At 40.8% G+C, this 26,069-nt stretch overlaps 1 protein-coding gene and 1 pseudogene across 1 annotated transcript in view; one reads left to right on the forward strand and one right to left on the reverse strand.

Annotated features, from left to right (window-relative positions):
* DZANK1 (double zinc ribbon and ankyrin repeat domains 1) overlaps positions 1–26,069 on the forward strand; it is a 191,113-nt gene that overhangs the window by 163,766 nt on the left and 1,278 nt on the right. The window contains exon 19 of the mRNA XM_006163646.3: positions 19,896–20,053. Within this exon, the coding sequence (XP_006163708.1) occupies positions 19,896–20,006 (111 nt within the window). The 3' untranslated portion in view covers positions 20,007–20,053. The remainder of the gene's footprint in view (positions 1–19,895; positions 20,054–26,069) is intronic.
* On the reverse strand, positions 6,088–6,173 carry LOC114005150 (uncharacterized; annotated as a pseudogene).

Consider the following 26,069-nt stretch of genomic DNA (forward strand, 5'->3'; position numbering starts at 1 on the left):
CCAGGGTTTTGTTGTTTTTTATGGATGAATAGTATTCCATTGAGTATATGTGCCACAGTTTTTCTAACCATTCATCAGTTCGTGGGCATTTAGGTTGTTTCCATGACTTAGCAATCCTGAAAAGTGCCGCAATAAACATCGATTATCTTTACAATTCAGTATTTTGAAATTTTGAAAGTTGTAAACTGTCAAGAATCATGGAGTATGAGCTAAAATGTTTTGCTATGTAAAGTAAATGTTTGTGGAAAAATGTAAAAATAAATAAATTTTAAAAATAAATAAATAAAAGAATACCCCCAAAAAATTTTTTTAAATAAAAAAAAAGAACTACAATGGACTTTGACATCAGCTGCATTTGGCCAAAACGGTTTAAATTTTGCAAAATTGGGACCAGCAGTTAGCATAATGACTATGTTGCTGAACTCCCATGTAGTCATCCACGGTTCGAGTCCCAGACCCAGTGGCTTAAACTCATGCCAGGCACATGTGCGTGCATGCCCAAGATCCCAAGAGAATGGAGGAGAAGGAATTGTGGCATGACCACCCCCACGGGGGGTGATTTTTCACTTACTATCTCTCTATCTCTGTCTTTCTGGTGAGCGCACAAGCTCTATAGCAAAAACCTCTCCAAAAATAAATAAACAAATAAAGAGATAAATAAATAAATAAATATTGCAAAATTGTGAAACCAAGACTTACTTCCCAAGTAGAGTGAAGCATCCTCCAGGCCTCCAGGAACAACAATCAGGATATTTCTCTGTTGGAGCCTCAAGATGCAGCTGAATGATGCTCTTTCGCCTTCTGAGTCTTCAAATGACCAATTCTGTGATAGCAGAAGCCTTTATTTATATTGCTCACCCCACCTTTACCACACTCTAACCCACTCACTAAGAACAAGATCCACCAATCAGCTCTAATGACTTGATTAGATTTGGTTTGAAGGGTGTGATTTCCTATTCCCCAGGCAAACCAAAGAATGCCCGAAGCAGATTTAATTATCAGGATATGCATACATATGTTAACATTCAGACAAGCTCGTTTGCAAGGTTCTCTTTTACTGGAGTATTATAGTTTGTACTTATTAAAAACTTTTTTTTTCCCATTCAAGCCACTTTCCAAAACAAAACAGAAAAAGTCATCCCAAAAGGAAACCAAGTTTGAGAACAAGTTAGCTAAACATTGCTTCTGAAATGCTAATATGCGTACAAATAGTTTTGAGACTTAAGTCTCAAATCTAACAAAAATATTGATCTGAAAATCTGATATGGGTTGAAATAGATTTGCATTTTTTTAACATGACCAATGGTTTTGCTGTAACTGGTCCCCTGACTCTAGGTCAACTAGCACTAAGCTAGATAAAGCAAGCCCTTTCACCCCACCATCACATCACAATGCAAACACTCTTAGTTTGCAATGAACTCACCATTTACCTCTCCCAAAGATTGCTTTATTTGTTGACCTTCGATAAACTGAGAGAAGAAATGCAGAGGTGTGTGAGATAGCCTTTGGGAAACAATATTCAATCCTTGATTAAGGCAATATGTGATCATTAATTAAAGAATGATCTGAGGTCCCTAGTGATGGAGAACTCTAGAGCTGCTCAGTGTGTACGAGGCTCGATGTGACTGTCATCTGCCAATGGGTTTCCAACACAACGTTGCTGTGCCCGTTATCCTCATTTCTTACGTTGTACTTGTGGATTGTTGGATTTTCCTCACTTCCAACAAGGCATTGTTAGAGTATTAATACACAATCCAAATATAAAGCTATTGTCATCGCAAAAAAAGGGAAGGAAGTGTTTGTGCATGAGCATTCTGATGCTCTCATCAGAATTGCAGGACAAAAGCCTGATGCCTGTTTCCAACAGTGGACACCAATTCACTGACGTCAAACCTCATGCCGTCATGGCCCCATGCAGGACAATTGGAATCTCTTTTTTCCCCCACCAGCACAAACATGTGAACTGCTTAATTACACAAGGGTTCCTATGATGACTCAAAAAAGAAATCTCAGCAAATCTAAGCTTTCAAACTGGTGGTTCCCTTATATGCCAGAGCAGTCAGGTCACTTGATGAATTGATCACATGGATTAAGACTAGGAGCCCCCCTGGGGCCAGCAGGTGGTGTGGTGGTTATGTTACTGGACTCCCACGAGTCCCAGAACAAGTGGCTTGAAAATCATGCTGTGTGTGTATGGGTGTGTGCCCACGATTCCAAGAAGAGAATGGAGAAGGGATTAAGGTGTGGCCATTCCCCCTGGGGGTGATTTCTCACTTTCCTTCTTACTGTTTCTTTCTCATTACATATCCATCACCTCACCACTTTATCATTTTGGGGTGTGAGAAGGTAAAAATCTACTTTAGAAATTTGAAATACATATTTTTAACAGCGTTTGTTTCTATGCAGTGCAACAGTTCACTGAAACTTACTCCTGCAGTCTAACTGAGGATGTGTACCCATGCACCAATTCCTCCCTCTTTCTATCTCTTCTCTCCCCTTTCTCCCTCAGACTCTGGAAACCACCTTCCTCCTCTTTCTGCCAGATTCACTTTTATAGACTTCACATGTGAGTTCATACAGTATTTGTCTTGGTACACCTGTCATCCAGTCATTCCTCAGCTTTCATGTGATCCAAGTTCCAGCCAACAAAGCAGACACTTGCTTTACTGAGACACTGTGTATAAACCTTCCAGTGAACCTCACTGTGTTTTGTTCTTATAACCAAAAGAAAGTTACTTTCCAAAATTTAAATCCATTTAAGACAAGACACTGAATATTAAAAATGAAAATTACATGTTGGAGCAATTGGTATTAGTCACAGGAAAACAAAAAGGATAATCTAATTTGGAAATAATCTGAGAAATTTCGGAAGCCTGAAGAATTGGGAGTTAGTGCGGTCAAAAATTCATCAAAGCCAGTGTTGTAGAGTGCCACCGAATGAACGACCCCCAAAGCCAGATTAAGTTTAAAGAGAGTCTTTATTAGCTGGTCAGAGATTACCGTCTAAGGTTTGGGGGGATGGGAGGGTGTACCAAGAGTCAGAACTGTAGCCCCGACTGAAATTTGAGTAGTCTTTTTATAGAGGGTCAGTTACCAGGGGTTTCTGTGCAAGCAGTTACAGAAGCTGAAACAAGAAGATTAATTTCTGAGGGGAGTGGGGTTTCCATCCAAGCAGTTGCATTGCTAAAAGAAAGGGTTTCGGGCTAGTTAGCAGAGGCAGTAGTAGGTACAGGATGTCGTCCTGGATATGGTTTTCTGTATGGCTAGCACAAGCTATTTTCTCATGGGAAAAGCAAGCAGGTTTACAGAAGCAGACAGCCATGTTAGGGTAAGGGAACAAAATGGACGAACAGTTGTTCATGTGCAAGATTTAATATGCGGCCTTCCACATCAGGAATTTAGAATTTCCAGAGGAAATAGAAAAAAAATTTAGAGAGAATTTTGCTATAGGATGCATGCACTTGCTAGATAGAGACAGAAAGTGAGAAATCACCCCCAGGGCAGCTGGCCAAGCTACAATCCCTACTCCTCCACTTTCCTCTTGGGATTTTGGGCATGCATTCACATGCACCCGGCATGAATTTCAAGCCTCCTGGTCCAGGGCTCAAACTATAGTCAGCCATGCATGAGTCCAGCAACGTAATCATTACACCTATCTGCTGGTCCCAGAAGAAGAAAAAAAAAAATTGGGGGGGGGGAGGTTTTTGCTATAGGGCGTGTGCACTCACCAGAAAGACAGATAGAGAGACAGAAAGTGAGAAATCACCCTCTGGGGGGATGGCCAAGCTGCAATCCCCTCTTCTCCATTCTCCATCTGGGATCTTGAGCACACATGCACATGTGCCTAGTATGAGTTTAAGCCACCAGGTCTGGGACTTGAACTGCGGTCAACTACATGGGAGTCCAGCCATTATGCCAACTGCTCATCCCAGAAGAAGAAATTTTTAAAATAATTATTTACTTAATTTTATTTACCCTGGAATGTGTGCATGCGTGCCCAAAATTCAGGAAGAAGACTGAATGAGAAGGGATTGTGGTGTGACCATCCCCGCTGGGGGTGATTTCTCATCTTCTGTCTCTGTCTCTCTGACAAGTGCACATGCCATATAGGAAAAATATCTCAAAATAATTTTTTATTTAGTTTTTTTTTTCATTTGTTATAGGGCACTAACACTCACCAGAGAGAGACAGAGGGAGAGGGAAAGTCCAAAAGCAAGCCCCCAGGTCCAGAACTCAAACTGTGGTCAGTCACATGAGAGTTCAGTGTCCCAACCACCCCACCACCTGCTGGCCCCATAGAACAGGCTTAGTAAGAATGTTTATGAAGCTTTTAAACATTGAACATAAGTTTTACTATTTTAAAATATTCTCATGAAAGAATAGGTATCCCTATCAAAAGAGTCTTGAAATACTTAAAAATTAATTTTTTCAATTATAAAAGGAAAATTGTGTGATTCCTAATAAAACACACATTTTACAAGTCTCATTATGCATACCTGAAAGTATTCAGAAATAATAAATAAAACTAGATTAAACTTTCTCAAATTTTAAAATTTAAGAAATTTAAGAACAGTTTTTCAGATACCTATGGCAAGAAGATAACAGCAGTGTAAATTGGAAAATATTGATATTTGGAAAATAATTATTTAAGACAATCATGGAGTCTCATCACCACAATAAAAGTGTAAAGTACATCAAATTAAGTATAAGGCAAACAGACTGTCTCTCTCCCTCTCTCTCTCTCTCTCTCTCAGAAGAACTTAACACATAAACTTTTCAAAAAGTTTATGCTGGTAAGACATGAATTAGATGGATGATGTGTGTGTGTGTGTGCGCACACATGTGTACAATAAATTTGTTTACTTTTTTAAAGATATTTTTGCTATATGGTACATGTGCTCATCAGAGAGTCAGAGAGAGACAGAGAGTGAGAAAACATCCCCCAGGAAGATGGTCATGCTGCAATTCCTTCTTGTCCATTCTTCCCTCAGATTGGCCACATAGGCACATACACCCGGCATGCTTTTCCCACATCATTTGAAATGATCGTATGGTTTTTATCTTTCTTTCTGTTAATATGGTGTATTACATTTATGGTTTTGTGTATGTTGAACCATCCTTCCATCCCTGGAGTAAAGCCTGCCTGGTCGTGATGAATAATCTTTTTTATAAGCTGTTGATTATGGTTAGGAAGTATCTTGTTGAGAATTTTTGCATGTATATTTATCAGAGAATTAGGTCTGTAGTTTTCACCCGGCATGAGTTTTAAGCCACCAGGTCCAGGACTTGAACCGTGGTTGACTACGTGGGAGTCCAACAACATAGCCATTACCCTATCTGCTGGTCCATGTAAGATGATTTTTTTAAAAAAAAATTTTTAAAACAATTTCTCTGCCATGCAAACTTACTAAAATTGGGTCTGAAATAGAGCCTCTGCTCCCTGGGGATGAGGTATAGAAATGGAAACTTTCTGCAGTCCTTAGCGTTAGGACATTCCCCAAGGCCAAGATTGGTGGTCACCTCCAGCTCCCATCTTCTTTTTTTTTTTTTTTTAAGAGGTTTTTTGTCTTAGGGCGTATACACTCGCTGGATAGAAAGAGACAGAGACAGTGAAAGAGAAAGCGGGAAATCACCCCCCTCCCCAAGGGTGATGGCCATGCCACAGTCCCTTTTCCTCCATTCTCCTCTTGGGATCTTGGGCACGCACGCACACAAGCCCAGCGCGAGTTTCAAGGTGCCGGGTCCGAGACTAGAACCTTGGTCTGCCGTGTGGATTCCAGTGATATAACCATTATGCTGTCTGCTGGTCCCTGGATTTAAGCTGTTTTCCATGCTGCTGGGAAGGAAGCACCTCTGCCGTCAGTATGAGACCCCTGGAAACACTAAGCTTTTCGAACTACAACATCCGAAACCTTCAATTTACACCAGCTGCAGTGGCTGCTCCCGCAGGCCACGCAAAGCTCTAGTGAGGACCCAGGTGCAGAGATGAAGGCTCCTCAGGGCAGAATGACTGACGAGATCTAGGTAAGCAGCAGGGATGTGTACCTCTATATAGACAGGTGCCTGGTCAGTGAGCCTGTCTTTGGAAATATTAACTGAAAGTAGTCTTCAATTAGCAATAATCGCGCCTCGGATAAACCTCATTGGCTACGATACTGCCACTGCGCAAAGCTACAGAAAGTATTCTTAAATGAATGTTTTTTAAAATGGAGGAGATGGTATTGGGACAGTATTTCTCAGTATTTTATAGGCCAGTCATTATATATATGTTTCCCTGCCTTTTTCTTTCTTTTTTTTTGTGGGGGTGGGGTGGGTGGGGAAGAGGTTTTTGCTATAGGGTGTGTGCACTTGCCAAAAAGACAGAGAGACAGAAAGCAAGAAATCACCCCCCACCCAGGGGGGGAATGGCCACACTGCAGTCCTTTCTCCTCCATTCTCCTCTGGGGATCTTGGGTACGCATGCAAATGTGCCCGGCGTGAGTTTAAGCCACCAGGTCCGAGACTCAAACCACAGTCGACTACACAGGAGTCCAGCGACATGGCCATTACGCTAACTGCTGGTTCTCCCTTCCATTCTTCTTGATTTTAGGGAAAAGGATATGAAGTCTCAAATGGAGTTCAATTTTCCTATATTGTCTTGATCCTCCCCTTTAAAGATTTTTACTGTCTTTATTTACTAAACATCTCTTTAATTTATATATCCTTTCTAAAAGCCTTTTCTAGTCATCAGTGCTCTATATTGTGTTCCTACTAACTTGTAGTATTATTTTATTTGAAACATACCCTGTATTTTAGTGCCAGCTTCTAAAAAATACTCACATGGGCCTCTGGGCTTTTCAATGCTTTTATTCCCCTAATGCCACGTTAAGAATTTATTTTTGTGGGGCCAGTAGTTAGCGTAATGGCTATGTCGCTGGACTCCCACGTAGTTGATTGCGGTTCACGTCCCAGACCCAGTGGCTTAAACTCATGCCGGGCGCGTGTGTGTGCATGTCCAAGATCCCGGGAGGAGAATGGAGGAGAAGGGATTGCGGCATGGCCATCTCCCCTGGGGGGTGATTTCTCACTTTCTGTCTCTCTGTGTCTCTCTGTCTTTCTGGTGAGCCCATGTGCTCTATAGCAAAAACCTCTCCAAAAAATAAAAAAGAATTTATTTTTGCTATTATTATAGGCAGGACAAGTACTCATATTAAAACAAGAAATGATACCCATTCAAAATGTCAGTAAGAAAGACACATCAACTCTCAGTTTAATCATAAGGTTTTGTTTTTGTTTTTAGAGAGAGATTTTTGCTACAGGGCATATATGCTCGCCAGAGAGACAAAAAGCAAGAGACACCCCCCCAGGAGGACCTTAGAGAACACACACTGGGGAGAAACCATATGAATGCCATTTGTGTAGCAAAGTGTTCAGCAAATCTGCTAACCTTAGACAGCATAAGAAAACTCACCGTGCGGAGAAACCAAATGCCATCTGTGTGGGAAAAGCTTCAGTTTATTCGGGGACCTTAGACTGCATGTGAAAACGCACACTGAGGAGAAACTACACAGATGCCATCTGTATGAGAAAGCGTTCAGTCGGTCTTTTTCCCTTAGATGACATGGGAGAATACACAATAGAGAGAATGAGAAATGCCTTCAGCATATATTCTGACCTAAGAAGACATTATATTATGAATTTGGTAACTTGGGAAGAACCCTCAGCCATGTCTGGGAAATGAAAACATCTGAGGGTGACAGGTTTTAGAAGCACTCTGGAATCAATATGACATGTCCTGCAGTCACTCTATTTCTTCCTTGACATAGACACTTTCACAGGGAAGAGAAGTCACATGTGTGAATTCTGTGTGGCAGCTATTCAGCCCCCGAGGTGTCATAGACAGCATGAGATAACCTGGCCTGCGATGTGAATGTAGGAGTCAGCAAGAGCAGATTTCCTCTGTAAACACTCCAGATGGCTGTACAGGGTAGACAGTCCAGGTTTCTAATCAACATGAGAATGCCACCGTTTAGCCTGTGGTCTGCTAGGTGGGCAGTTTCGGGGCTGCAAGGGGTGCCAGTTGTGCCTGCAGCTCTGATACCAGTTGCAGAAGGCATGAATGAAATCTGGCTTCGTTACGGTAATGAAAAACAGTGTGCGCACTGGATGGCCGCCTGCGGCTTAGCCTCCCAAGGCAAGGCCACGGCCGACAGTTGTTACAGCTGAGAAGTCCAGAAAATTCTTTCCTTTCTGAAGATGCAGCATTTAAATCCAGATCCTCAGTTAATACCAGAGCAGATCACGACGGATGTAAATCCTGGATGTTTGGTATCCCCTCGCTACCTAAAAAGTATAAGAACAAGAAGTCAGACTATACAAGAGATTTGATAACAGCAAGAATCTTGGAGGCCCATCAGCTCAAGTGAGTCTTACTGAAGCCAAAATGAGATTTATTCAAGTTTGGCAGTCCTTACCTGAATTTGGCATCACACACTACTACATTGCAAGGTTCCAAGGAGGCAAAAAAGAACCAATTGGAATTGCATACAACAGACTAATTAGAACAAACAAAAGCACAGGAGATGCAATTAAAACATGACGTTTCGGCAACATGAAACAGTGGAAAGTAAACAGAGAAATAAAAATGGTCACTGGAGAATTTGCAGATGAAGGGACCAGCAGTTGGCATAATGGCTATGTCTCTGGACTCCCCATGTAATAAACTGCAGTTCCAGTCCCGGACCTGGTGGCTTAAACTCATGCTGGGAACATGTGTATGCGTGCCCAAGATCCCGAGAGGAGAATGGAGGAGAAGGGATTGCCGTGTGGCCATCCCCCACCCAGAGGGTGCTTTCTCGCTTTCTGTCTCTCTGTCTCTCTGTCTTTCTGGTGAGCGCACACGCCCTACAGCAAAAAACCTCTCAGAATAAATAATAGAATAAAAAAGAATTTGCAGATGAAAGTGCAGCTGTCCTTCATATGTACTAAAGGAGACTGTAAAGTGGTCCACGAATTCGTCAGTGGCTTCATATTCCTCTCAACACGTGCAAAAGGCCAAAATGAGAGCTTAGATGAAGAGATGTTCTACAGACTTACCAGTGGTTAGGTGTGAAAAGAAATACTGTATAATGAAACGCCATGGCCATAAAGATATTTAACTTTAAAAGCTGTTTTTAGATGCTGTTTAATGAAGTAAGCTTGAAATGTATCTTTTTATCATGAAAACCTGTTTATCTTGCCAGACTACTTACTGAGTGCACTAAAGAGCTTGAAGATTAATCTGCTGTCGCGAAGCTGTGAGGGCTACTGAACATGGCACACATTCCTTAGGGTCATGAATTGAAAACTGAAATTGTGGGCAAATCAGAACTGTAAGAAACAAGCCATCTACTTTAAAGCTATCCAGGGCTTATCCTATATGAAGTCAATTTATCATGTTTACTGCATGTGGCTTAATGTATATATCATTCGATGTCATGTTTTAAAATATCCTTCTTCTTGTAGCCATTTGGTTCCTCTATCCCATATAAATCAGGCCTAAAAAAGTGCATGATATTTAATAATGTCCTGTTTGACCATGAAGGAAAATACTGTGAGTCTGTTAGGCTTGATTTGTTTTTTGTCCTGGAGGAAGCATGTATGTGTATTGTCTTGTGTTTTTATTTTTACACCACATTGTATTACAACACTTTTAGTATTCACCAGCATATTCAGTGTCGGCTTAAAATATGCAACTTCTGCATTACAATATGAAGTCGAGGTTTACAAAATACACATTTTGTGTAACTAATGTACAAACACAAATTTTATAAAATTGTACATTTTTTTAAAACCTACATTTTTAAATGTAGAATTTTTGCATTAATTTAAGAAGATATCATTAATATGTCATTTTAATATCTGTTAAATTAAGACTGACTTCATTATGGTCATGATTTGCCACACTGCCCCTAGCCCTGAGGCCTAGACTGAGCATGTTCCCCTTCGTGGTGCTGTGACAGTCTGCACTGGTGCTAGTCAGAAAACTTCTAGGTCACATAGCCCTAGGGATGCCAGGGAAGGGTAGATTACCAGTATTGTCCAGTAATCCATGGCTTGAAGTCTGTATAAATACATTTTATTTTGAATGAAAGAAAAACCTTTTATTTAATCTAAAAAAAAAAAAAGGAGAGAATGCCACCATTTGTAATTTGTTGTTAAACAAAAGGAACAAAGTGTACTTGGGAGAACCATATGATCTCTAATAACTGCAGATATTCACCCAAGCACCAGGATTGCTATGCAAAATACAGTTCCGAGAGCAAAGAGCCACTTAAATAGGAAGTAAGGCGATGAAGTATCTTGAAATATACTGAATAACTCATTCTGGAGAAATAATTTAGTGAAAAATGATGTGAAATTTCTTATTTATAGAAGAAAATTAATGGGTGAAGAGTTTACGCTGGACAAAACACACTGTCACAAATAAAAGAATGTCTTCAGTGATCAGGTATCACACATTCACCAGTAAAGTTCTCTTACTGAGGAAATACCAATCCTGAAATCAAGGCAGAGACAATTTTAGATAGATTTCAAATCAGAAAACAGTCTGGGATAAAAAGGATCAACTAATAAGCAAAAACTCTAAAACGTTGTGACACAATTTAGCAAGTCATTCAGAGTTTTGAGAACAGAACTATCATTTAAAAAGAATGTGACTGGGACCAGCAGTTGGCGTAATGGCTATGTCATTGGACTCCCATATAGTTGACTGTGGTTCGAGTCCCGGACCCAGTTGCTTAAACTCACGCTGGGTGTGTGTGCGTGTTTGCACAAGATTCCGAGAGGAGAATGAAGGAGAAGGGATTGTGGCGTGGCCATCCCCCCGGTGGGGGGTGATTTCTTGCTTTCTGTCTCTCTGTCTTTCTGGCGAGCACACACGCACCCTATAGCAAAAACCTCTCCAGAAAAAAGAAAAAAAAAAAAGAATGTGACTTATAAATGCCAGACTGTGAGGTTATCTCATTATAAGAAAAGGGCAAAGCTGGAAACATCATACTACTTTAACAGGTACAACCAAGAGAGCATGCTAACTGGCATAACAGTGGATCCACAAGGCAATGGACCAGAATAGAAAGCCTAGAAATAAATCCACATATGTACAGTCAAATGAATTTCGATAAAGCCACCATAAATATTTGTTGAGTAAAGGACAAATCTCGTCAATATTCATATTCAGAAGAAAAAAGAGACCCTGTATGTTCCATAAAAATGACTTGAAGACTTAAACATGAGACCTGAAACATTGGAAGTAATAGAAGGAAACACTCAATATTTTGATATGAGCAATGAGTTTTAAGATAAGACTTCTGAAGTACAAGCAGCAAAAACAAAAATAGATGAATGCTATTATTTCAAACTAAAAAGTTTTTGTAAAGGAAAGGAAATGCGAATGAAGAGACCTACTCTAGAATGGGGGAAAATATTTTCAAACTATTCATTTGACATGGAATTACTGTCCAGATATATATAAGAAAATTAACTCATGATTTAAAAAAATGCAGTTCAAAATGAATAAATGAGGGGCCAGCAGGTGGCATACTGGTTAAAGCACTGGGCTCTCACACGGCAGGTTGCGGTTTAAGTCCCTCACCTGAAGGCTTGGAAAATCATGCTGGCCCATGTGCAAATGTGCCCAAAATCCTAGGAGGAGAATGGAAGAGAGGAGATTGCTGTGTGGCCAAACCCCTGGAGGGTGATTTCTCACTTTCTCTCTCTCTATCATTCTCTGTTTCTCTCCAGTGAGCACGTGTGCCCCATGGCAAAAACCTTAAGGAAATGGACATATGATATGAATAGACATTTCTCAAAAGTAGACACACAAATGACCAACAAATATAAATACAAATGACCAAAATAAATCATCAACATCAGTAATCCTTATGGAAATCAAAACAAAAACCAAAATGAGTTATTATACTCAGGTAGGATAGCTATTATCAAAAGAACAAAACAATAACAAATGCTGTCAAGGTTAGGAAGAAAAGAAAGTCATAGACGCTGTTGGTGGGATGTAAATCTGCAGAGCTATTATGGAAAACAGTATGGAGGTTCCTCAAACAACTACAAATGTAATGACCATAAGACCCAGCAATCCGCTGCTGGTATACAGCCAACGGAAAGGAAATGAGGAGGTCAGAGTGACATCTGCACGCCCATCTTTCTGCAGCAGTATTGACAATACCGAAGATTTGAAACCAACCTGTGTCCCCAACAGATGGATAAGGAAAACATGGTATATATACAACGCCATTAAAGAGATAAAAAGCTTGTCAGTTGAGGCAAATTGGATGAGCTTAGGGGACATGATGTTAAGTGAAGTGAACCCAGAAGAGAAAGAGAAATATCACATTTTCCCACAGATATGCAACAGCTAAAAAAAGTGGATATCATAGCTGTGTAAGTAGAAAACTTGCTAGAGGCTGAGAGAGATGGGTGGAGGGGGGATAGGCAGTCTTTTGTTAGTGAAAACAAAATTACACTTAGAAAGAATCGTCTTTTATTCCCCAATAGGATGACTATAGTTAATTTATTGGGTATCTCAAAATAGAGATTTGAATGTTAACATAAAAGCAATGATGTTTTGGTATTGAATATGCTAATTAACTATCCTTTTTCTTTCTTTTTTTTTTTTTGGAGAGATTTTCACTATAGGGCGCGTGCGCTCACCAGACAGACAGAGAGAGACATAGAGACAGAAAGCGAGAAATCACCCCCCAGGGGGGATGGTCACGCCGCAATCCCTTCTCCTCCGTTCTCCTCTCGGGATCTTGGGCACACACGCACACGCGCCCGGCGTGAGTTTTAAGCCACCAGGTCCGGGACGCGAAACGCCATCGACTGCATGGGAGTCCAGCGACATAGCCATTACGCTAACTGCTGGTTCCCAACTATCCTTCTTTGATCATTTCATTTTGTATCCACATGTCAAAAAAATCATACTATACCCCATGAATATGTATAATTATGTGTTAATTAAAAACAAGAGACAAAATCTAGCAACATATGCTAAAACCAAAAGAACTATAAGTAAACAGGTTACAAAATTTTATGCAAGTAATCACTGTGGTAAGTTTTCAACAATGAAAAATTTAATAAAGATCTTCAATTAAACACTTTTATATAAAACATCATGGTTACTATAGATATGCTATTATCTTGCTTACCAGAAATAATGCATCTTTGAAAGCATTTAATGAATGGAAAACCTTAAGAGCACCAACATTATTTTCCAAATTTGGAAAGAAATCAGAGAAAAAAATAACAAGATCCCTATTTCATCTAGACTGAACATTTTCTTTTTTCTTTTTTTTTTTTGCTATAGGGCACATGCGCTCGCCAGAAAGACAGAGACAGAGAGACAGAAAGCGAGAAATCACCCCCAAGGGGGATTGCCACACCGCAATCCCTTCTCCTCCATTCTCTTCTCAGGATCTTGGGCATGCACGCACACGCGCCCGGCGTGAGTTTAAGCCACCGGGTCAGGGACTCGAACCGCAGTGGGAGTCCAGTGACATAGCCATTACGCTAACTGCTGGTCCCTAGACTGCACACTTTCAAAGACTCTTCGCAGGACTTGAGTTGTTCATGCACTATTTGTTTTCATATGCCCTTTTTAGCATGATAGACAATATCCAACTAGAAGAATTTTGTCAAGGATTCTATGAATGTAGTAGAATTTGGGATGATGAAAACTTAATGGTGTATTATAAAGTTACTAAAACAGGAGAGTTTATGAAACAATCAAACTGATAGTTTGTGGATGATGCTTTGCAGAATGCCCACATAAATAAAACCAAATTGATACTCTACTTACCGAGATATTGTTTATATGTCACCATTTCCTGGTGGAAAATACATTGTGTGTGTGTGTATGGTTGTTTTGTTTTGTTTGTTTTTAGGGCATGTGTGCTCACTGGAGAGCGACAGAGAGGGAAAGTGAGAAATTATCCCTCTCCCAGTGGGTGATTTTATTTTTTAAATGTATTAAAATTTCAGTAGAAAAAAATGACACAAAGAAGTGTGATGTACCCATATCTCAAGTTAAATACATCTTCATTATTTAAAACATATATGAAGTGCCTACTACTAGTATGAACAATTTAGACAGTTGTTGAATACGGTGTAAATGTATCAGTACTGATGCCAAACCTTCAAAGTGCTAAACTGATCCCCACTTTATAATCAAAGAAACTGAATCACAGAAGGGTTCAGTAACAATATCTCACGGGCTGTGACAATGGCAAATAGAATTCATGGGGTCTTTTGCCAGGCTGTGGATCTTTCTTTCTTTCTTTCTTTCTTTCTTTCTTTCTTTCTTTCTTTCTTTCTTTCTTTCTTTCTTTCTTTCTTTTTTTTTTTTTGGAGAGGTTTTTGCTATAGGGTGTGTGCGTGAGCCAGAAAGACAGAGAGAGACAGAGACAGAAAGCAAGAAATCACCCCCCCAGGGGCGATGGCCAAGCTGCAATCCCTTCTCTTCTCCTCCATTCTCCTCTCGGGATCTTGGTCACGTACGCACATGCGCCCAGCGTGAGTTTAAGCCACCAGGTCTGGGACTCGAACAGCAGTCGACTACATGGGAGTCCAGCCACATAGCTATTAGCGCCAACTGCTGGTCTCCAGGCTGTGGAATTTTGATAACTGATTGTTTTCTTTCAGTCATCTTCCACAGCCCCTATGAGTCCCCATGGGTTAGAGCTTTCTAACCTCTCAAGATTGTCCAGACCTTGCATTGGTTGCTTATTACCCTCACATACACCTGGACATATGCTATGGTTTGGTAGTGGTTTGAATCACAAAGTTCCACGTTCCAGAAGCTTGGTATCTAGTGTGATAACTTTGAGAAGTTGTAAAACCTTAAGAGGTGGGGCCTGTGTTAGGCACCATCAATCAACTGGGAGTATGGACGGACGAACAGAAGTGGAAAATTATTTCCTCTCCACATGCCAGCCTTCCTCTCTGCTTCTGGCGGCCATGTTGGGATGTAGCACCAGGGGCAGCCTCATGTAGGACTCATGCTTTTGGACTTTCCAGCCACCAGAACCATGAGACAAATAAACTTCTATTGCTTCTGCTTAGCAACATAAACTAAATATGTTTTCATCCTGGCTGTACAAAAGAATCACTTGTCAAGGTATTTTTAAAGGATGATGTGTACATTTTGCCCAGTTATGTGTTTATTCAACTGGACTAAGTTGGATGATGATTTGGAGATTGTACCAGTTTGACAAAAACATGAATCAGTTCATCTCCCAGGACTATTTCCCCTTGTTGATTAGGTTTAACATTGGTGTTTGTTGAAGGACAGTACATTTCCAAGTCATAGGGCTTTTGTGAAACCTTTTATTTTTCTTGGGGAAAAGTACATTATGTTGATTACAAAAAGCCTTTATATGGTGGATGGCTTAGAGAATTTTCTCTTGCTAACAATTTATGTCCAGAAATGCTTGGAGAGCATAGCTGTTGACTTTTATGTTGAACCAAGGATATTCAAGAACTTCAGCTCAGTTGCCCATTGGCCAGCAGGGCATGACAAGGTATGGCAGATGGGACTCCTGGGCTCCCTGCAGGACTTAGAACATTCCCTGATTGCTCAGCCTAGGGAATCACCTTTTCCTTGCTTTCCTGTCCAGCCTTTACTGAGCACCCCAGAGGCTTTAGAACATATCCAGGGGCACAGGAAGGACTCAGATCCTTCCCTGCATCTCTATTTGGGGCAATTTCCAAGCTCCTACTTGAGGAGGCACATTCTGTACAGGGACAGGCTGTTGGAGAGCGCACCCCAGCCTTTTCAAGAGGCACTGAGGTTTCTGGCCCCCAAAGTCAATCAAAAAAAGATACAGCTTCTTAGGAGGGCAGAGATACTATTTGTAGGGAGTGCCTTAACGTAGATTCAGTCTTTGTGCCATCACTGCAGGGCATGGGATAGCTCTAAACAAAGAATCTCACGCTGGGCTTTACAGATAGAAGAAAGCAGAGTGTCAGCCAGAGATGGCTGGGAGAGGCTTGTTTAGAACCACAGGTGCTCCACAGCTGAGGCACATAGCCTCACTTCTCCTATGAAAGAAGGAGCACAGAACTGTTTAGGGCCACAGCGTTCTCTAAGCTAAGTCTGCCTGATCCCCGCTTTTACTTGTCTGTCCTTTCTCAATCCACAGCCCTTTCTCTCAGGGTACCTGATCTCTTTGCCCTCGGGCACTATTCACAGACCTTGCCTGCTAATAATAACACTTCTGAGCAGACTGATGAGACTAACAGAAGCTCAGGCAGACCGATGACCCCACATACCACCACTACCCCTTGTTCCTCATCCAATACCACCTGGTCCCTGCCTCCAGAAAGGTCCTGGAATATTGCAGGGGCTTTTCAGGTAAACAGACATGAGGAGGGTCCAGTAGGGGCCAAGAGTTCCTGTATGCAGATCCTTCTGTGGTGGAAACCTCATTGTCAAGTTCAGGACCTCAGGCGCCCTTCTGAATTGAGAAACTCACTTCATTGTTTACAGGGTACACACTAGAAAAACCTTAGCATTAACTACAGTAATAGCGTAACTTAACAATCATACTGATCTTATGATCTTAATAATTATAATATTGATAATAAAAGTAAACGTAGGTCACTGAAAGATTACTGTTCTCCTAAGTGAACTTTTGAAGTCTCCTCATATGGTCATTTAAAGCAAGTATGAGCAAGAAGTTTTCTACATTACATTTGATAGTTTTCACATATCTGAAAGAAATGAGGGGTTCACTGAGAGTTTCTACCCTTAAATGCATCTGCTTTTACATGCATGTAATGCATACTGCTAAATAAGATATTAATATTGGTTAATGAAGATACTATGACTCACATGGCTTTATCAATTAAAAAAAATCTTAGCCACACTGTTAATCTTTCATAGCTCAGATAAAAGACTAGTCATTTCATAATCATCTCTATAAAGGTGTCCTATAAAATGGGTATTTTCACTTTATTTTGGAAATATTGCAATAAACTTAATGAAATAAAATATTATTAAATAAACAACAAAATTTGGGGGAAAATGGCTATCATGGGGCCAGGTGGTGTTGCAGCACCACCATACTCTGTGAGATAATTACATATGGAAAGGTACCCAGTTCAAGTCTGGAGTCCTCTTTGAGTACTCTGAACCACCCATGCCCATGATCCTGGGCTGGGTGAAGGCTGCGGATGGATGGCACCAATAGGATCCTGGTGTTGGGGCCAGCAGATGGAGTGGCAGTTATGTCGTTGGACTCCCACATGGCTGTCAGCAGTTCAAGACCAGGGCCCAGTGACTTGAAACTCACACCGGGCCCGGTAGATGTGTGCCCAAGATCCTGTGAGAATAATGGAGGAGAAGGGATTGTGGTGTGGCCATCCCCCCTGGGAGTGGTTCTCCCTTTCCCTCTCACTGTCTCTTTCTCGCTGGTAAGCACATGTGTCCTAAGGCAAAACACTCTTAAAAAAGGGTCTGGCAGGTGGCATGGCGATTAAGACATTGAATTCCTAGATGGCCAATCACAGTTCAAGACCTGGACCTGGCAGCTTGAAAATCAAACCAAGCATGTATGTGTGGGTGTCCAAAATCCCAGGCCATTCCTGTGGGAGTTGATTTCTCACTTTCCCTCTCTATCTTTCTCACGCAAGCAAATGTGCCCTATGGAAAAAAATTAAAATAAAAAATATATATTTTTAAATATTTCTTAAAGTCATATATTTTTTAAATATAATTTTTAAAAATCATAAAAATTATATCGTATATTCTTAACAAAAAGGGAGATGAAAAGTGGATATTGTATATTTCTATAAAAAAATTGAACATATATTCATAGATGCTCAACTAAAAATGTGTATTTTGAAAATGTCAAATATAAATATAAATGTTCAAAGAGAAATCACTGAATTTCTAAAATAGAACAGGGGATTTAATAACAACCTGCTATGAACTCATTATATCATTAACAGGTAGAGGAGACTGCAACACAAAGCCAGAAAGGAATGGACGGGAACCAGGCAGGCAGAGTTTTGAACCAGGGAGGCAGATCCAGGCACTGGCGTGGGAATGTCTCACAGCTACACAAGCTTCCCAGACTAGAGCAGGGTACAGGGATTTTGACGTCCACAGTGACTCCCCACACACACTCCCCCCACATGTGAAGGACAAGACGATGGAGGGCCACTAAACTAGATGGGAATATTGAAATATTGAAACTTTCTCAATCAGCAAAATTTGCCTAAGGGTCTACAGGACAGGGTAGGGGGCAGGGCTTAGGATCGGGACCGGGTCAGAGGGGACAGGGCCTGAGCACTCAGGCCTCAGTCCCAGGGCCTTTCTGGGTCTGCCTGTCCTGCCAACCTGAGGAATCTGTCTTCCTTTGTGGCACATTTAGTTGTATTTAATTTATTTTTTCTGTTTCATGCTTATTGAGATGATGTATAAATTCGTATACTTGGAGACAATGCAGATGGAATTAATTTACTTAGGTCACTATTTTGCAAATATAATCCACATTTTTAAAATTTTTGTTTCCAGAACTATTTTTTATTTTAAAATATGAGATAGCTTGATCTATTTTCTGTTTTTTACTTCTGAATGTTTTCTGTCAAGTATGGGTAATGAATGATTTTGCTTTTAATGAATGAAAAATTAATACCTAAATATTTCCATGCTCATTTGATAGGAATGTGTTCTCGCTCATGAACTTTTTTTTTTTTTTGAGAGAGAGATTTTTGCATAGGACATGTGTGCTCGCTGGAGAGACAAAGTTAGAAATCATCCCCTGGGAGGGATGGCCATGCCTCAATCCCTTCACCTCCATTCTTCTCTCAGGATCTTGGGCATGCACGTACACACACCCAGCGTGAATTTAAGCCGCCGGTCCAGGACTCGAACCACGGTCGACCACATGGGAGTCCAGCGACATAGCTATTATGCTAACTGCTGGTCCCTCCTCTTAGGATTTTGAGCACACACATGCCTGCCTTGAGTTTAAGCCTCCCGGTCCAGGACTTGACCATTGTCAACTACGTGGGAGTACAGGGACATTACGCCATCTGCTGGTCCCAATAAGCTCTCTTTTGAAATAGTTTACAAGGTAGTTTACTCTTTCTTCTGATATCCTAGAACCCTACCTGGTTTTCCTGATGTCCCAAACTGTAATCCTAACTTTTACTACCCCCAAAAAACTTTAAATTTAAGATTCATTTTTATCTTTTGTTTAACTTTGACACACAGGTTATATATTACTCAGTTCATATGCATAATGTATCCAGAGTCCCAGCACCACTCCCTGCACTCAGTGCATGGAAAAAGCATGCGAGCACAGTAGGTGTGCAGAATGTGTGTTTTAATGAAGGCCAAATTCCGCTCCCCAAAGACTTCTTACTCAGACACCTCTTCTTTCCTTCTCTCTGTTTGTATTGAGAAGTGATGGCTGGGTGGAAGGGTCTCCCATGTGCCGTGCTTGCTTTCTCTAGCTTAGTGCTCCTGGAAGTGGGTCTGGGAGGACCAGCATCAGAATTATCAGTGACTTTGTTTAAAATGCAAACTCAGGGCCAGCAGGTGGTGTAGTGGTTAAGGCACTGGCCTCCCACATGGTCAACCGTGGTTTGAGTCCCAGACCAGGTGGCTTGAAATTCACGCCATTCGTGTGTTTGTGTGTGTGTGTGTGCCCAAAATCCTGAGAGAAGAATGGAGGAGAAGGGATTGTGATGTGGCCATTTCCTGGGGGGTGGGGTGGGGTGGATTTCTCACTTTCTTTCTGTCTCTGTGTGTCTCTAGTAAGCACATGCCCTATAGCAAAAATCCCCCCCCCGGAAAAAAAAAGGGCAAATCTACGTGCCCATTTCAAATATTCAAATTTACAATTTCCTAGGTTTGTGCCTTGGATCTGAGAGATTCATACACATATTGGAATGCCAGGAGCTGTGTTTGGCTCAGTGGTTCTCGGACCTGGCTTCCCATTGGGATCACCTGGTTCATTTAAAGAAGTACCATCACCCCAGTAATTAACATCAATATAATAACACCAAGGTAAGTACTTTCAGGGGGAAAAGAGCCGCCATTTTAGAAAATTCTTCCTACAGAGCCACTCAATTTTTCTTGATTCAAGGATTCTTGAATTTCATCTTTATGTCCACAGAAACCCAGTGTATCTGGTTCTTTGCTATAACCCTAAGATAGAATGCTTCTTAGTACATAAAATATCCTCAAAAGTATTTATAAATGAAGAAGTAGATTTTAGCTTCCTTTCAAAATAGGCTTTCCTCTTTGCTCTCTTTGTGTGAGAGTTACAATTTTGGAGTTTCCTGGAAAATCCAATCAAATTGAACAGCATATCTGTAGAACATAGTCCTGATTCTGTTTGGCAACCGTAAATCAGGGTGTGTCCCCTGGAATTTAGCCCTGATTAGGTTTATCCTTTGCTTTCCCTAGAGAAAGGGAAATGCTCAGGTAGCAAATATTATGCTCACCACCATATAATGGAAGTGTCCACCTCCGAGGTTGGCCCAACCATAATAAATGCCAGTTGATCCATCAGCTGCACGATTATCTACTACCAGTTCAGGAAAGTTAGCTGTGGGGACAGACAGCTGCTTGAATGCACTTGCACAGAGGAGGAAGCGAATATTCCAAGATGTTGGGAGGAGAGTAACTTTCTGCTCGCCTTTAAAACAGGCCTCCGAATCTCCTTGGCTCTGCTGTCTCCTCCAATTTTGGTTTGTGGTGAGTTCTCCAGTCAGAGGGAACCAGCTCTATTCCCTATTATATACATTTGATCTATCTTTAGGTATTTGCCATATCAAAGCCATATCTTATGATAGTTACAATTTATTGTATTAGTAATTAATTTGCCCTCTTATCTCTAAAGTTTGACCACTTATATGCCTTTTATTTATTTTGTTTATTTGTTTATAATAAATAGAAGGCATGTGGACAGAGGGAGAGAAGAAAGCACCCCCTATAGGACATGGCCACACCACATACACAGAAAGCCTTTCTCCATCTCTCCCTCCCTCGAGACTTTTGGACATGCACACACATGTGCTATAGTGTTTTTCAAGCTACTGGGTCCAGGATTCGAATTGTGCAGTTGTATCCAGAGCCACCATGCCAACAGCTGGCCTAATCCTTTTCATGTTTGTTTTGCATATATTTAACTATTTTAACTACCTTCTCATGTTTCTGGATATAACTAATTGCCATAAAATTTACATTGCTTAAATTTAAATTAAAATTCAATAGCTGAACTTAAGCTTCTCAGCAGTAATAGACACATTTCAATTGTTCTAAAACCAAACATGCATGGTAGCTTTGGTATTAGACAATGCAGATGTCAAGCATTTCCTTCATCACAGAAAGTTCTATCGGTGCTTTGATCTACAGCTTAGGTTCTTCTCTTTCTGTGTTTTGTTTTGTTTTTGTTTTTGTTTTTTGTTTTTCTGAAGGGTGTGTGTGCTGGCCAGAGACAGTGATAAAAGAAGAGGGAGAAAACACCATCTGCTCTCCAGTAGTAACATGGCCATGCTGCAATTCCCATAGAAGTCTTCCTAGAAGGTGTGCACGATATGAGTTTCCATGGCCTACTTCATATTTTTGTGGTATGGGTTCCATCCCGTGCTCACCGCCATCTTATGGAGATGTCCATTTCCAATGTTAACTCAACCATAATAAATGCCAGTGAATTTATCAGCTGAACGATTATTTACTACTAGTTCAGGAAAGTTAGCTGTGGGGACACACAGCTGCTTGGAATCAAAGCCAAAGCCCTGTACAGCTTGGTCCTGGCAGAAATACCACAGGGGCCTCATGAGAACGTCTGCTCAGAGCACAGGCTATGCCCTGTCCATGAGTCTGGCAAACCTGCCATGGAGGTGGTGCTCAGGTTCCCTGGAACCAGCAGGGGACACAGGCCAGTGCTCTGATAGTTGGATTGGAGCACCAGGGGCCAAGCAGTGCCCATAGTTTGCCACATACGGACCTTCACGCTGCAGACCCAGGAGAAGCTGTTGGTGACTCAGGGGCTTGCATCTTTGCCCTGGGAGTTGGTGGTAACATTAGTTTATGAATATTGCCAACTACTAATAGTCTAAGTTAAACTGTGTTCTATTTAAGTAAAAAAAAAAAATTCTTCTATTTGACGGCAATATTATTTACATGAGCATGCCTTATAATCCAACATATTTGTTACCATTAAGTTACTTCTGCTGTACAATAAAACAGCATGAAATGTATTTTGCTTTCTATATTCTTAGCAGTATTTCAGATCTAATGTGACTTCCAGATGAAAAATCTGTTTTAACTTTATTATAGACTGCGTCCTCCCTCACACATGCCTCTTTCTAAATCACTAGCTATATTATTGGCTATCAGGACATAATTACCCTAAATTTATAAGCATTCTGGGATGAGGATTTCCATAATACTTTGTAATGCCCTAAGATGTACTTTCCACCAGAAAATAGTGACATATAAAATATCTTCCTTGGGGCCCTGAAGGTGGCATGGTGGTGAAGGTGCTGGGTTCCCACATGGTCAACCACATTTCAAGTCCATGACCCAGCAGCTTAAAAACATGCCAGGTGTGCACGTGTGCATGCCCAATATCCTGAGAGGTGAATGAAGGAGAAGGCATTGCAAAGTGGCTTCCCTGGGAGGGTTGGTTTCTCACTTTCCCTCTCTCTCTGTCTCTCTCTGTCAAGCATACATGCCCTATGTGACAATTTTATTTTACTTGAATATTGTTTATATTGCTAAAAAGTGCAGGTGAAAACAGATGACATAGATTTTCTTTTTTTTTTTTTTTCTTATGGTGAGGTTTTTTTGCTATAGGGCGCGTGTGCTCGCCAGACAGACGGAGAGAGACATAGAGACAGAAAGCGAGAAATCACCCCCCAAGGGGGGATGGTCACGCCGCAATCCCTTCTCCTCTATTCTCCTCTCGGGATCTTGGGCATGCACGCACACGCGCCCGGCGTTGAGTTCTAAGCCACCGGGTCCAGGACGCGAACCGCGGTCGACTACATGGGAGTCCAGCGACATAGCCATTACGCTAACTGCTTGTTCCCTAGATTTTCTGAATGACATGAGCCAGTCACATGGCAGTTCCTGCAAAACCACTTTGGGGGGCGGTGGGGAGAGGTTTTTGCTATAGGGCACATGCGGTCACCAGAAAGACAGAGATAGAGAGAAAGTAAGAAATCACCCCCTAGGGAGGATGGCCACGTCACAGTCCCTTCTCCTCCATTCTCTTCTTGGGATCTTGGGCACGCACACACATGCACCCTGCATGAGTTTAAGCCACCGGGTCTGGGACTCGAATTGCAGTTGACTACATGGGAGTCCAGCAACGTAGCCATTATGCCATCTGCTGGTCCACAAAACCACTTTTGAAAATGTCTAGTCAGGACCAGCAGATGGCATAATGGTTAAGTTGCTGGACTCCCATGTAGTTGACTGTGGCTCGAGTACCGGACCCAGTGGCTTACAACTCATACCAGGAGCGTGTGCATGCATGCCCAAAATCCCAAGAGGAAAATGGAGAAGAAGGGATTGCAGTGTGGCCATCCCCCCAGGGGGGTGATTCTCACTTTCTGTCTCTTTGTTTCTCTGGTGAGCGCATGCTATAGCAAAAATCTCTCTTAAAAAAAAGAAAAAAAGTCTCGTCAAGATGTGATGGAGAATTACACATTGTCAGTCTTGTTACATTTCTCTCTTTGGCTTCTTTTCAAATTTGAAAAATAAAAGTCTTGTTAAAGTTGTACATTCATCAGCATGTTTTCAAAACTGCAGCTGTTATTATGAGAGGATAAGTAATCAATAAATAAGAAATTTTATATATCAGAATGTTTCACTGAAGAGCTTTATTAACTTTCCCATACTGTTTAAAACATCACACTATGGTAATCAGTTGCATAAAATTTCATCATCTATTTGCTTAAGGTTCCTTAGATTTTAGCACAGTGCATAATGGTGAATTTTTTTAATATTAATTCTACTGGATATGCATGCACATATGTGTGCATGTGTCTGAGGGAGGGAGAGAGAGAAACAAAACCTTCCAACAGAGCAATACTTTTACAGTATTCCACACTGCAATACTTTTTCCTCCAATTCTTCATACTGTTAGGATTGTAGACACATGTGAATACATGCTTGGTGTTTTATTTTTATTTTAATAATTATTTTATTTTATTTATTATTATTTTCCAGTTTGATCAGACAGAGAGAAGGAAAGTGAGAAAGCATGCCATCAGGTCCAGGATTTCAACTGTGCTGTGCCGTGTGGGAGTCTAGTGCCTTTAACCACCATGCCACCTACCGGCCCCAGCCTGGTGTGTTTTTTAGAGTGTGTGTGTGTTGTATTTTTTATTATTTTAAATTTATTTATTTTATATTCATTCACTGAACATCATCACAGCATACAAATTGTGATTTCCCATCCAAAATACATTGTATTTTGTCTTAACCATACATGTTATCATCAACAAATAATTTTCAATTTCTTGTCACATATTTACATATGTATATGTATGTGTGTATGTGTATATATGTATATATATATATTCAATTCCCTATTTCTCACTGCCATTTCCTGTCCTCCTTCCACACTATCTCTGGTATCTACAGTTGCTTTCTATGCCCCTTTTCCCCCCCACATTTTATTGATTCTTAATTAATCTAAATACTATTTTTGGGACCAGCAGTCAGCATAATGGCTATGTCACTGGACTCCCACATAGTCGACCATGGTTCGAGTCCCGGACCTGGTGGCTTAAACTCACGCCGGGCGCATGTGCTTGTGCGCCCAAGATCCCGAGAGGAGAATGGAGGAGAAGGGATTGCAGTGTGGCCATCCCCCCTTGGGGGTGATTTCTCGCTTTCTATCTCTCTGTCTGTCTCATGAGCCCCCGTGCCCTATAGCAGAAACCTCTCCCCCCGCAAAAAATACTATCTTTAGCAAGTTCAGCTGATATAGACATATCTTTTTAAGTCAACAGCGCCGAGACTTGAACTATGGTCGGCCAGCTTCTTCTTCACAGCACGTAATTGATATGCTATAGGACCAACCCTCTTGTTATTTTAATTGGCACAGAATTGTACATATTTATAGGTTACCAGTGTAATATTTTTCATACATGTATACAATGTATAATGATCAATTCAGGGTAATTAGCATACCCATTGCCTCAAACATTTATCATTACTTTGTATTGAGGGCATTCAAAATTCTCTCTCCTAGCTATTTTTGAAATATACAATAAATCATTTACTATGGTCACCCTACTATGGAAAACAAAACAACAAAAAAACCACAACTTTCCTTACTGATTATTCCTATTTAATTATAACTTTGTATCAGTAAACCAACAGCTTCCCCTCCCCCCCCAATAATCATCATTCTGTTCTCTACTTCTATGAGGTTAACTTTGCTTCCATAGCTGCATGAGAACATGTTATATTTTTTTTCTGTGCCTAGTTTATTTCACTTAACATAATGTTCTCCAGTGTCACCCATTTTGTCTCAAATGATAGGTTTTTCTTATTTTTAATAGTTGAGAATTCCATTGCATATACCATCTTTCCTTTATTCATTCATCTGTTGATAGACACTTAGGTTGATTCAATAGCTTGGCTATTGTGAATAGTGCCACTATAAACATGAGAGCACAGGTGTCACTTTGACCTACTAATTCCTTTATTTTAATTTTTTTTTTACTAGATATTCAGCAGTGAGATTATTGAGTCATATGGTCGTTCTATTTTTAGTTGTTTGAGGAACTTTCATGTTTTCCATAGTAGCTATACTAAATCCCCATCTACTGTGTCTAAGAGTTCATCTTTTCCCACAATCTCACAATATAAATTCTTGTCTTCTTGGTAAAAACCATTCTTACAGGTGAGATGATGCTCATTGTGGTTTTGATTTTCATGTCCCTGAGGATTAGTGATGTTGAGCAGTTTTCCATTACTTGTTGGCTGTGGGTATGTCTTTGTTTGAGAAATGTCTATTCATTCCCCCCCCCCTTTTCCCCCTGACTTTTCTTAT

This window comes from Tupaia chinensis, unplaced genomic scaffold (genome assembly GCF_000334495.1).
Source record: "Tupaia chinensis unplaced genomic scaffold, TupChi_1.0 Scaffold142716_1, whole genome shotgun sequence".
NCBI classification, from domain to species: domain Eukaryota; kingdom Metazoa; phylum Chordata; class Mammalia; order Scandentia; family Tupaiidae; genus Tupaia; species Tupaia belangeri.